The sequence below is a fragment of the Hydra vulgaris genome, chromosome 13, assembly GCF_038396675.1.
Source record: "Hydra vulgaris chromosome 13, alternate assembly HydraT2T_AEP".
In the NCBI taxonomy this organism is placed as follows: domain Eukaryota; kingdom Metazoa; phylum Cnidaria; class Hydrozoa; order Anthoathecata; family Hydridae; genus Hydra; species Hydra vulgaris.
In genome coordinates, this window is record NC_088932.1 from 21,768,768 (window position 1) to 21,782,382 (window position 13,615).

The following is a 13,615-nucleotide window of genomic DNA, read 5'->3' on the forward strand; positions in this document are numbered from 1 at the left end:
AATTCATTAATTGGCTGCTTTCTACATGGTAACCAAGAGTTACCATCGTGTTATTTAATTTCTAAACTTGATTGTTCTTCTAATAATCTAAATAATTATTCAGGTAATCAATTAAAAGAATTACAATTCTTATTGTTGATAATATTAAAAATAGAACCAATAATATCAACAACAACATTATCATAGTTTTTTTGTTTTGGTTTTTGTTTACTAACTTGAGAGTTTTATTGCTGTTCTACTATTGTTCTGAAAAAAAAATATATATATATATATATAAATTACTTTTTATTATAATTTGATCAAACAATATTTTTAATATTTTAAAGAACTAGTTCAAAAATCTTTGATTCATTTTGTTTTAATTTAACTGTTCACTTTGAAGAAGTTAAGACAGACATTGAGTACCCTCATCCACACAAAGACTTTTCAACCGACCAGAGATTGTTGCAGTATTGGAAATGCAGCAGTATATAAATAATTTTCACTTCATTTTTTCTTTAGGACAATAAAATGAATTATAAACCAATTGCTTTTTTCACATAATTATGTGGCGTAACTGTCCTTCGGTTATTAACTGAATGTTAGCTTTAGAACAATGAAAGTCATTACGAAGCTTAATTTTAAAAACTTGTTACAAAATTTTATGACAATGAAATGTATAAAAAGTTTGCTTTTGCGAAACATAGAATGATTTTAAAATATCCATTCAGAGTAAAGTTAACTTTTTTTTCTTAGCAATTAAGAGTGAACTGCTTTTGATAATAAATGAACGAAAGTAAAAAAATTCAGTCTTGACCGCGTAAAATTAATTTTTGAATGAATGAACTTTGATCTTTAGCTTGCTATTTTAGTTTACTTGAGGAAGAAGAAAAAACAAAACAAACTTTTTCAGAAAGTTTTGCTTCTTTTCCATATTCTTTTTGACTTTCAAAATAATGATTACACTAACATAATAAAAGTTTTAAAAAATTAAAATCTAATTAGTTTTAAACTTCAAAAAAAATCTAAAGTAAATGTAACTTATATATTAAATGTAATTTTTTGTAATTAGACTTAATAAATAAAAAAATTGAATATACTTTTTAAAATATAATATGTTTTTTAATCAAAATAATATAACATTTTTTAAATTATGTTTACCGTAATTATCTCTTTTTTAATTATCTTTAAAAGGCGCCTTAAAATCACTTGAAAATTATTAACCATTAGTAAAAGTTAAACGAACAGATTTGCCAATATTTAAACCAAGATTTTAAAATTAAAAATTGTTTAAAGTATTTAAACATTTAATTACTAATAATTTAAAACATTAATAAATACTAAAATCAAATTTACTAAAATATAGTAAATAAATGTTTAAAATACTTTAAACAATTTTCAATAATTATTTACAAATAAAAAAATTGCAACAAAGGCTTTAATTAAACTCTTAAGTAACATGGTTTTCTTATTTCCACCAGTAAATTCATGTATTCAAAGAAATGGTTTAAATCAACTCCTTACCTTTGGATAAAACTAAATACAATAAACACAAATGATTAAAATGTTGATTAAGAAAATGATGATTAAAAATCATCATCGTAGCACCGGTTTTAACTAGGGGAGAAGGAGGGGTATCACAAAAACATCACACACACACCCCACATTGCGGGAAAAAAAAGCGGTATCTCCAAATAAACTCTGGGTTCATCACTGATATATATAAATATATATATAATTTTCAGCAAGCCAAAAATATATATATAAGTCAATATATATTTGTGTATTAAAAAGAGATGATATTAATAAAATAATTTAAATTACCTATACAACTTTGGAATAGCATTTGCAGCTGTTTTTCGAACATAAGCTGATAAATCAGTAACAGCTTCCTTCAATGACAACATCATAATAGGTACTATCATGGGTACACGAATGCTTGATAACACTCGTAAGGCACTTGCTCTAATAAGCTGATTGGAATCCTTACAAAAAACAATAACAATTTTATTTTTTATCAAGTCAAAATAACAAGTAATAAAAACTGTTAGAAGTTATTATGTCATTGCGAATGTCATTTGAGGTAAAGTTATCCCAGCAAATGAAAAACCTAAGAAAGTAATGGAAGAAAAAATATACAAGTAACAAGCCTTAATATGCATCCTTTATAGATAAAAAAAAGTTGGAACCTATGATAAAAACCTGGATGAAACCTTATGGTTTTATCTTTATTTCCTCTTAAGTTAACTGAATAGGAAGACAAACCATAAAGAATTTGTAGAGTTAACTTTTGTACCTAATATGCATATTCATTAAATAGTAATGACATATTTACTTAGAGATAAAATAAAACAAAAAAACTTATAAAACAAACTTACAAACCTTTAATCCCCTCTGAAAAGTAGCGACTGAAAGTAATGCAAGATCTTGCTGTTCTTCTGCATAACGCACCAAATAGACATACACTAACTTTTTAATCTGAAAAAAAAATTATTATTTAATTATAATTAATTAAAGAATTCTGTGTTGAAAACTATCAAAATTTAATTTAATAGTCCTAACAAATCTGTAAATACAACACTAGTTCACAGGATTGTCACTATTTTTTTCTAAAATAAACCACTCCTTTTTATTAATACTTTTAAATTGCAAGTTGAAAGTAGTTAACAAAAAGTTTAAGAATAGAAAAGTAGACTAAAAAAAATTGACTAAAAAAAGTTGACTATAAACAATTGACTAAAAATGGAAAAAAATGTGAAGTATTAAAGGGATAGTTTTAAACTCTAATACCAAAACACATATTTAAAACTCAAAACGTTGTATTTAAAAGAACTTGAGTCGAGTAAACTCTTATCATTTTAATATCTAGAAAATATACTAAAGAGTATCTTTTAAGAAGCAGATGTTAAACTAATACATATATATATATATATATATATATATATATATATATATATATATATATATATATATATATATATATATACATTTATATATATATATATATATATATATAATATATATATATATATATATATATATATATATATATATATATATATACATACATATATATATATTATACATATATATATATACATATATATATATACATATATATATACATATATATATATATATATATATATATATATATATATATATAAATGTATATATATATATATATATATATATATATATATATATATATATATATATGTATTAGTTTAACATCTGCATAAAGATACTCTTTAGTATATTTTCTAGATATTCAAATGATAAGAGTTTACTCGACTCAAGTTCTTTTAAATACAACGTTTTGAGTTTTATATATATATATATTATATATATATATATATATATATATATATATATATATATATATATATATATATACATACATATATATATATATACATATATATATATATATACATATATACATATATATATATATATATACATATATATATACATATATATATATATATATATATATATATATATATATATATATATATATTATATATATATATATATATATATATATATATATATATATATATATATATATATATATATATATATATATATAGTCAGTGTTGGAAATAATTAGTCTAAAAAAAAAAAGGTATCTCCATATTTTATAGTTCTATCTACGTTAAAGTGGATGTGAAAGTCTCCGCACTACTTTAATTCAAGGTTTGTATAAAAACTTCAAAAAATCATATTAAGACTACATAAATTTATAATTATAAAAGTTACAGCATATTATATGCAGCATATATATGGCTACAACTCATCTTATATTTTCTAAAAGTTGAATTTTACTTTAACATTAAAATACCTCAATATTTTTGCAGACAACATTTTTAACAACTGCAGCAAACAATTCAGATACATCTTTTCCAGTAGCCATCATCTGATTTAAAAAAAAGTTTGACTTGTTATAGCAATGCAAATTATTGACTCAATTTGAAGACATATTTTTATATTAAAGTGATAAATACCCACCCCAATAATTCTTTTCATTGCATCCAATTTTTGGGAGTTATTGGAACTATCAAGCATTACTTTCAAATCATCATGTCTAAAATTAAAATTAAAATAATAAAACAACAAACCTTATGACATATTAAAACTTATGGTAAAACTTTGGACTATTTTTAAGGAATTGAAATGATAACTTTATTTTGTGTAAGTTGTGGTCACTTGTACATCTACAAAAACATCCAAAATAAAAGAAACAACAAAAGTTTGTGCTGATAATTTTATAAAAGAAAACTTTTAACTTAATGCACCATATAAATAATATTTTTTCCTATAACTGTATTAACCTAAATCTTCAAGCTTTTTTCTTCAATTTCTTATGTTTTTTTGCTGATTAAACACCATCTTGCAAACAAACTACATTAAAAAACTTTAAAATTTGAAAAATGTAAACCAATAGAAAATTGTATTAATAATAAGCATAAGGGTTCTATACAAACTCATTATTTTGTTATTTTCTTCTACCACACAGAAAGCTAATCATGATGCATAACAAAAGCTTAAAACATAGCATATAAAATATAACAAAAAGGTTCTAAATCCGACTTTAACCCTTAATCAACTTTCAGTATTTGGAAAAGCACAAATGGAAAACTGCATACCATTGTTATCAGGTATGTTGGTTACTAAATTGTTTATAACTATATAAACTACCTATTACTGCAATAATTGCAAAGTATTTCAAAATATTTTATAGATTTTTGTCTCTGATGGCCAGATATTATTTATAAATATTATAATAAATAGTTATAAATGATTGTAACTTATAAAAGTTAATGGGCTTATTGATGGTTAAGCTGTAAAAAAAATTTACAAACCAATATTTTTTATCTTCTATCAGATGGCTAAAAAACTTGGAAAAAAAAGAGTCAACAACAAACTATTATTTTACTATTACCTTAAAAGAGTATTTTAAATACAACCTAGTTTTTTAAACAGGAAATATTTTAAGATAATGTCAAAGAGTTTGTATAATGTTATTTAATTTCCTAGTCATATTTCTCAGTCATTTAATTTGGATTATAGCAAGACACAAAAGGTAATCGATTGTAATTCACAAAAGCTATTATTATTGAACAATGTAAAAAAAAATTTTATCTTCATATTTAAATGGAAGGGGGGGGGGGGGGGGGGCCAAAGCAACTTACAACGATACAAGCATTCATTTTCTAACATGAAACATACATGATTCATTTTCTAATGAATATACAGTTAAGACAATTAGATCTTTATTGCATTTTTTCATGCTATACCATAAGATTCAAATTTTGATCGTGACTATCAAAAATGTGTGCCAAATTTTCCAGCCAATATGCAACTTTTAAAATAAATAAAAGGGAATTAACAAAAGTTAACTAAATTACTAAAAATTAGTTGCCCCCCCCCTTTCATTGGTGCCACCCCTCCCCCTCACATTAGAGAGTTGGGGGGGGGGGGGAGTCCAGACCACATACAGATCACCGATTACCTATAATAAAATAGAATTTAAAGAAATAGAGAACAACCAACCATATCTTTCTTTTTATTAGGAAATGACTTAAAATTAGTTGCACCCTTCACACAGGCCAGTTGGCAGATTAGAGGGGCACTGGTTTCTAGTAACACTTTCAACCGTTGATAATTGAAAATTAGGGTTATTTAAAAATGCTGGCATTTTTATTGTGGACAAGTTTACAATGTTTGCATTTTCAAATAGTTGGGTCTAATGGTCTTATATGCTGTTAATCTTAGATCAAAACAAAGTGTTAGAAAAATTTACAAGCATCTCAAGATGGCTGAAAATTGGACTTTTTAGGCGAGTGGACATAATGCTTTTAGATATATTCGAGCTTTAAACTGCAAAAAGTTGCCTATATTTTGCCCATTTATTGCAGACAGTAGTAGCTAATCAGAAAAATCTTCTGTAAAGACATGTGGTTTAATAGAATAACGCTACAGTTAGTTTCATTTTGGCATATTTTAGCAATTTTAGGATTTTTTCCATAGTTAAGGAGGTCATAATTTTTTTCTAATTTAACACAAGTTAATAAAAACCACTTTTTTAAAGAGAGAACTATCCAGAAAATAGTTCTTAAAGAAATGAGACACTTGTTGAAAGGAAGAAAAAAGTTATACAGCTCTAAAGTAGTCTGCTTTGACCATTTGTAAATTGAGGGGGGCCACTGTGTCATGTTTCTAAGGCTATAATTTCTGAACCGTTGTACTTGCAAGTCTGAAATTTCAAATTTAACCTATCTACATAATGCACATAACAATATGTAAAAATCAGGAAAATCAGAGGTGGTGACGGACAGGCCATTGGTTGAAATATAATGATTTGACCCAATGATTGAACAAAACTTCAATATACAGGAAAACAAATAAATGATTTTGGGATGATTCATAAATATATAAACATCTAATCTGTTCAAATAAAAAATATATATCTAAAAATATGACATTACAAAAATCAAAATGTCTCATAAGTAATGGTGGAATTGCCCTCAAACAGTAGAGTTAGCATATTGTTAAATAAAAAAGTTATATTCGTAATAAATTACGCCACACGTACTGTGTGACGTACTTCAATTTTAATTTATGTGGCATAAGTTCAAATTAAAAATGATTTATTTCTTCTATTTGAAAGCTAAATTCAGCATATTTTTTTTTCAATTCCAGTTAAAATTTATCATATCCGCTTAATCGTACCCTGGTTATCGAACCGTTTGCTAAATCTTATAGTTATTTAGGGTCCATTTGACAAAAAACTTTACTTAACTAGAACTTTTACTTTGAATTACATAAAAGTCCATGTAATAAAATATTAAAACTTGCAACACTTCAATAAAAATTCCATTAATATATACAATATTAATATTTACAAATATCTTATGAATATCTAGCGTAAAAAATTTATGAAACTAAAACTTTACTTAAAGCTTCGATTTCGTACAGGTTTGATCATATTCTATTAACTAATGACTATTATATTTAAAATTCAAAAACATCAAAATGATGGAATATCAAACATTTAATAAACTAAATATTTTCACTGGTATCTTCAAATCGGTTAATAATATAAGCTTATATTATTATTATAATCAAATCAGTTAATAATATTCATAAATTTGGGTTGGGTTGATAAACCAAATGTTTTTAAATTAATGGAAAAAATGTTTTAAATGAATGGAAAAAAAACATTGTAATCATTGAGTTTTTGTAATCCTGATGATAATAACAAGGAAAAAAAAACTGCACTTCTAGTCTACCAGAATTCATTTAGTTTGAATTCTGCAGTGGAATATTTGTTTAGTATATTTAGACTAACTTTATAGAACAAAAGACTAAAACTCAAGCATGCCAATATGACAATGTTGTTGTGAATTGCCTGTAAAATAAGTTATGGACAGAGATTAAGGAAGGTGCAATAAAAAAAAGAGCACTACAAATCTTAAAACTCATCCAAATTTAAAATTTGATGAACATTTTTCTAGTTTATAAATCAACAACTTTTTAATTAGCAATTTGGAATTATCATTTAATGACCTCTAATGAAAACCATATATAAAACCGATTGCAAATTTAGCACCCGCAAAGGTTGTTTATCTTAATCGTACTTGTTATTTTTTTGATTCTCAACCTCTATGAATCTCTTTTTTGCAAATTAAAAAAGCACAACTCGATTTTTGATGTCATTAAACTCTTTTTATTTGCCATTGGTATTTATAGACATTAACTTTTTTGAACTACTGCAACTTAATAAATTGCTACAAAACTCTAGCTCTGAATGTGGATCGATTCATAATTTTTTACTAGGTACTTGAATCATACAGTATTTTTTTAATAATCAAAGAGTAAGCTTTATGTACAAAGTATTAATGTAAGCAAACTTTTCTAGCATACATAAATACCTGTTGCTTTTACTTAACTTTAAACAGCTTAAATACATTTAAATATAATTGACATTTCAAATGCAGGCTTGGGCAATAATGGCATGCGATCAAGCACTATTGTTGACCACGCAAATGATTGCATTTTTTGACAACTTGACCACGATTGTTTATATGTAATGATGATTTAAACATTTCAGAAATGTGCTGAATGTAGAAACGCTAAGTTAAACTTAAACTAGGAAAAAAGTTCAAAAAAAAAACTAACGAAAATAAAATTCCTAACAAAAAAGAAACGAAAAAAAATTCCTTACAAAAAAGAAATTATATAAACACCAAAATAAAAATAAAAAATTAAACTTGAACCAAAACTTTTTGTTACGTTTTTAATTACGTTTGAAATTAATGTTATTAAAACTTATCCTTTAAACATTTGAACAGAGGTACGCAAAACGCTTTTAAATTAAGTAACAAATTACTACTAATGGTTGTTTAATAAATGAATAAATTTTATCAAATTTATTAAAAAGTGTTGTATGTAATATTTTAAAATTGTATAAACATTTATTTTTTCAAAAAAGTTGCAACAAAAAAGTAGATTAAAAAAATATTGTAGTCTTTTTAAAATAGTAATTTTTAATAATTTCATGCTCTAATTAGTAAGTCTAGTTAAAAAAAAGGTTTTCAACTTTTTTATTCATAAAAATAGGGAGAAAAAAATAAAATAAAATGCGCCTGCAATTTAAAAAAAATAAAATGCCAACAAGCAAATTGTTTTAATTTTAATTTGAGCATTACAACTTTATTAATAAGCGCTTCACGCAACGAATTTAAAAATTATTATAAAAGATTTAAACTCATTCATTCCTATCGTAATTAAAAAAAAGAAAAAATGTTTTATTTATTTTCAAAAAATAAAATGTATAACCAAATTTTTTTTAATATTTTTATTAATATTAAGATTTTTATATAACATTTTTTATTAATTTACACATGCGTTTATGTAAACAATCCTTATAATTAATTTTATGGTTATATTTAAAGCCTTAGCGTAAAATAAAAACTTTAGAAAAGATCAACGATTAAAAGTTATTCATAACATAACACTTTTTTTATTGCATTTAAATTCTTAAAACATCAAAATAGCCGTGGTCAAGTAGTAAAGAAAACAAAATATTAGTGTGGTCAGTTACAGGAGTGGATTGGCACGCCATTCCTGTCCAAGCCTGCAAATAGTATTCATATCATCATTTGCAACAAACTTTCTCCTGTGTCATTGCCAATTACCTACACATTTTGTTATCACATTGTTTTAATGATCTAAAAACTAAAATGTTATCTTAGCATATTTATTTAATTATAATATTAACAAACCAAGTGACTCATATTATCGTCCCATTTATGAAAGTAGAAAGTGAGTATCAGTTAATTACCTCTGCACATTTACTTAATTTTAAAAAAACTTGTTAACAATAAATAAGAAGTGATAATGTAACTATGAAAACTATGACAATCAGATGCTTTTCATTTAGACTTAAATTGAGCAGAGCTATTTATGTCCTTTGATTTATAATATTTTTATTTTAACATTATAATATTATCATTATAATATAATATAATTATAATAACTTTTCTTTAAGAGTTGTAAACTCTGCAACAATCTCATTCAATGAAGAACAACATAATGAAGGAATGAACATCAACGAATTATTCTAAAACAAATGGTTGTCACCTGATAAAGATATCAAAACATGTTTCATCATAATTTTTCTTTCATGTGTTTACTTCTAGAAAACTTGATATTATTTTTTATATTTTTATAAACTCAGCTTTCTATCTTTGTTTAATATGTTTGGTAACTTTAATAGTTTTTCATAATGCTAATTTATTTTTTATTTTAGTAAAATATATATATATTTAAAAACAAACTTGTAAGTTTTAATCATATTTATGATATTGATAGACAACAACAGACATACATTATGCAACAATGACTTATACAATGTTATTTATATTAAAATATTAGACATATATATATATATATATATATATATATATATATATATATATATATATATATATATATATATATATATATATATATATATATATTAGATTTATCTATTACTTTTTTCCAAAATGGCCTGCAATAAAAGAAACAACAGATTGTGCAGCACTAGAACTGACAGAACTTGTAGGATATATAGAATGACCAATAGAAAGAGCTTGCATTCCATCGTTGTTGTTGTAGGACACAGCAGAAGTAACAGCCATTCTTATAATCTTTAAGAATAAATTTATTTAATATATAAGTATGCATATATATATATATAAATATATATATATATATATATATATATATATATATATATATATATACACATACATACATAAATATATGAATGCATGAATGCAGCATTAGATACATTCTGATTAGGTCATACTGAAATAGGTAGCTGTGGGGGTTTTGTACATATATCAACTGACTTAGTAGGTAGAACATGCAACAAGCACTGCTATATCGACTAAAGGCTTAATTTAGGACAGCTATCTTTTTTTTTCATTATTCCTAGTTTTTTTTTTAATTTGAAAAAAAACTAGGAATGGTCGTGGGAATAAACTAATCAAAAAAGTTGACATACTACTTATATGGTATTGTGTACGCATGTTTATGTATATATATATATATATATATATATATATATATATATATATATATATATATATATATATATATATATATATATATATATATATATGTATATATATAATTATATATATATATATATATATATATATATATATATATATATATATATATATGTATATATATAATATATATATATATATATATATATATATATATATATATATATATATATATATATATATATATATATATATGTATATATATAATATATATATATATATATATATATATATATATATATATATATATATATATATATATATATATATATATATATATATATATATATATATATATATATATATATATATATATATATATCAGTGGTGTACAGTGGATTTTTAGATGTTTGAGTTTTGACACTTACAAGCATTGTGAAAACTCCAAACTTTTGTATGTTTATGCTTATATCAAAAAAGAATGTTTTGCAAAGAATTGGGGTGATTGGTGCTTGGGAACAAAAAACCCTAATTTTTAGGCCCACCAAACCCTTAACATGGGAGTAACGAGTTTGTAAAATATTTTCTTTACTATTTTTATCTAAACATATTCATCAACAAATTTCAATATTCATCAACAAATTTCAAGTTTCATGCAATAATCTAATAGTGTTCAGTTTATATGACCCTGCAATATTTACAGCCCCCTCAAATTGAGGGGGTTAAAATTTTATATGGTCATAGTTTTTGAAAAATAAGAGATTATTGCATGAAATTTGAAATTTGTTGATGAATATAAATTTAGATAAAAATAGTAAAGAAAATATTTTATAAACTCATTGCTCCCACATTAAGGGCTGGATAGGCCCTAAAATTAGGGTTTTTTTGTTCACAAGCTATAATCACTCCAATTCATTGTAAAACATTCTATTTTGATATAAGCATAAACATACAAAAGTTTGTAGTTCACACAATGTCTGTAAATGTCAAAACTCAAACATGTAAAAATCCAGTGTACACCACTGTATATATATATATATATACATATATATATATATATATATATATATATATATATATATATATATATATATATATATATATATATATATATATATATATATATATATATATATATATATATATATATACATATATATACACAGTGCTGCTACATCGACTATCTTATAGCCTGACTCGCAAGGGAGTGCTGCTACATCGACTGACAAATAGCAGCACACCCTTGCGAGTCAGGCTAAAAGATAGTAGATGTAGCAGCACTCCATTGCGAGTCAGGCTATTTGTCAGTCGATATAGCAGCACTCCCTTGCGAGTCAGGCTATTTGTCAGTCGATGTAGCAGCACTCCGTGCATGATTTACAGTAAAAAAAATAAAAATAAAAACATTTTATTAAAAAAAATAAAAATAAAAACATTGTTTATATTGTTAAAAACATTCAGAATGTTTTAAAAAACATTCTGGTCAATTAAATTTGCGTTTTTGCGGCTTTTTTAAAAAACGATTAATTTGTAATTAAATTAATGGCTTTTTACTTTCTGACAACACGCAAATGTTGGACGAAAGTCAAAAGTAATTAAAAGTGACGTATGTGTTGGCATAAGAATCACTTTTTTCCTTCCGCGCTTCCCAAAGACAACAAACTATAGATCTATATATATTTATATATATGTATATATATATATATATATATATATATATATATATATATATATATATATATATATATATATATATATACATACATATATATATATATATATACATATATATACATATATATATATATATATATATATATATATATATATATATATATATATATATATATATATATATATATATATATATATATATATATATATATATATATATATATATATATATATGAGCCAAGCTGCAAAACATGCTTAGGCACAAAAATTTTGAGTTAATTATATTTACTGATTCTATATACTGAAATCTATTATATATAAATATTAGAACAATTAAAATTTTTTGTCTTAAAAATAGACAAAGAAAATATCATTTGGTGTTGAAAAAATATTAATTACTGTTAATGCGCAACTATGATTAATTCAGTTTTTTGTTGTTTTCTCAAAATCAATTTACATGGACTTTGCATGTTTTGTAAATCCTCATATATATATACATATATATATATATATATATATATATATATATATATATATATATATATATATATATATATATATATATATATATATATATATATATATATATATATATATATATATATATATATATATATATATACATATAACAATTACAAACTTTATTTTAAATAAAATGCAATAAACGGCTCTTTTACACAAATGCATTTGTGTGAATTATTTAGCAATTTTCATGCTTCAATACCATGTCATTTTTATTCTTTTTATGTACCATATTATTTATTTTAGCTAATATAAAACAAAAATATTAAACAAAAATAAGAGCTCTTGAGTGGTATATTGAATATTAAGATATATTATTATATGTTATAAGTTAACATATTATACAATTATTTTAAGTATAGAACTGGGTTCTTATACTATCGTATAGTCACTATATGATAATATAAGAACCCAGTTCTATACTTAAGTTAAGTATAGAACTGGGTTATAATGATATATTTTAATGTTCAATATACTACTCAAGAAATCTTATATAATATAAGGATAATATAATATATTATTATTATTAATATTATAAGTTAACATTTTATAAAATTATATTGCTAAGTCTTAACAATATAATTGTATAAAATGTTAACTTATAATGTAATATTATTAATAACAATATATTATATTATCCTTATATTATATAAGATTTCTCGAGTAGTATATTGAACATCAAAATATATTATTATATGTTAATAATATATAATTATATTATAATATAATAATATATTATTATAATATTATAATAGTTATAATAATATTATACTATAAAGTAAGTTTTTCGTTATATACTTTTTTATAAAGTATATATTTAATATTATAAAGTATTTCGTTATATACTTTACTATAAAGCAAGTTTGTCGTTT

At 23.0% G+C, this 13,615-nt stretch overlaps 1 protein-coding gene across 2 annotated transcripts in view; it reads right to left on the bottom strand.

The window, feature by feature from the left end:
- LOC100207002 (AP-3 complex subunit beta-1) overlaps window positions 1-10,186 on the bottom strand; it is a 66,262-nt gene extending 56,076 nt beyond the window's left edge. For both annotated transcript variants that reach the window (XM_065816985.1, XM_065816984.1), the window contains exons 1-5: window positions 10,027-10,186; window positions 3,994-4,069; window positions 3,827-3,901; window positions 2,362-2,457; window positions 1,804-1,964 (exon numbers count right to left, since the gene is read on the bottom strand). In XM_065816985.1, the coding sequence (XP_065673057.1) occupies window positions 1,804-1,964; window positions 2,362-2,457; window positions 3,827-3,901; window positions 3,994-4,069; window positions 10,027-10,172 (554 nt within the window). In that variant the 5' untranslated portion in view covers window positions 10,173-10,186. The remainder of the gene's footprint in view (window positions 1-1,803; window positions 1,965-2,361; window positions 2,458-3,826; window positions 3,902-3,993; window positions 4,070-10,026) is intronic.
- Window positions 10,187-13,615: the final 3,429 nt, after the last annotated feature.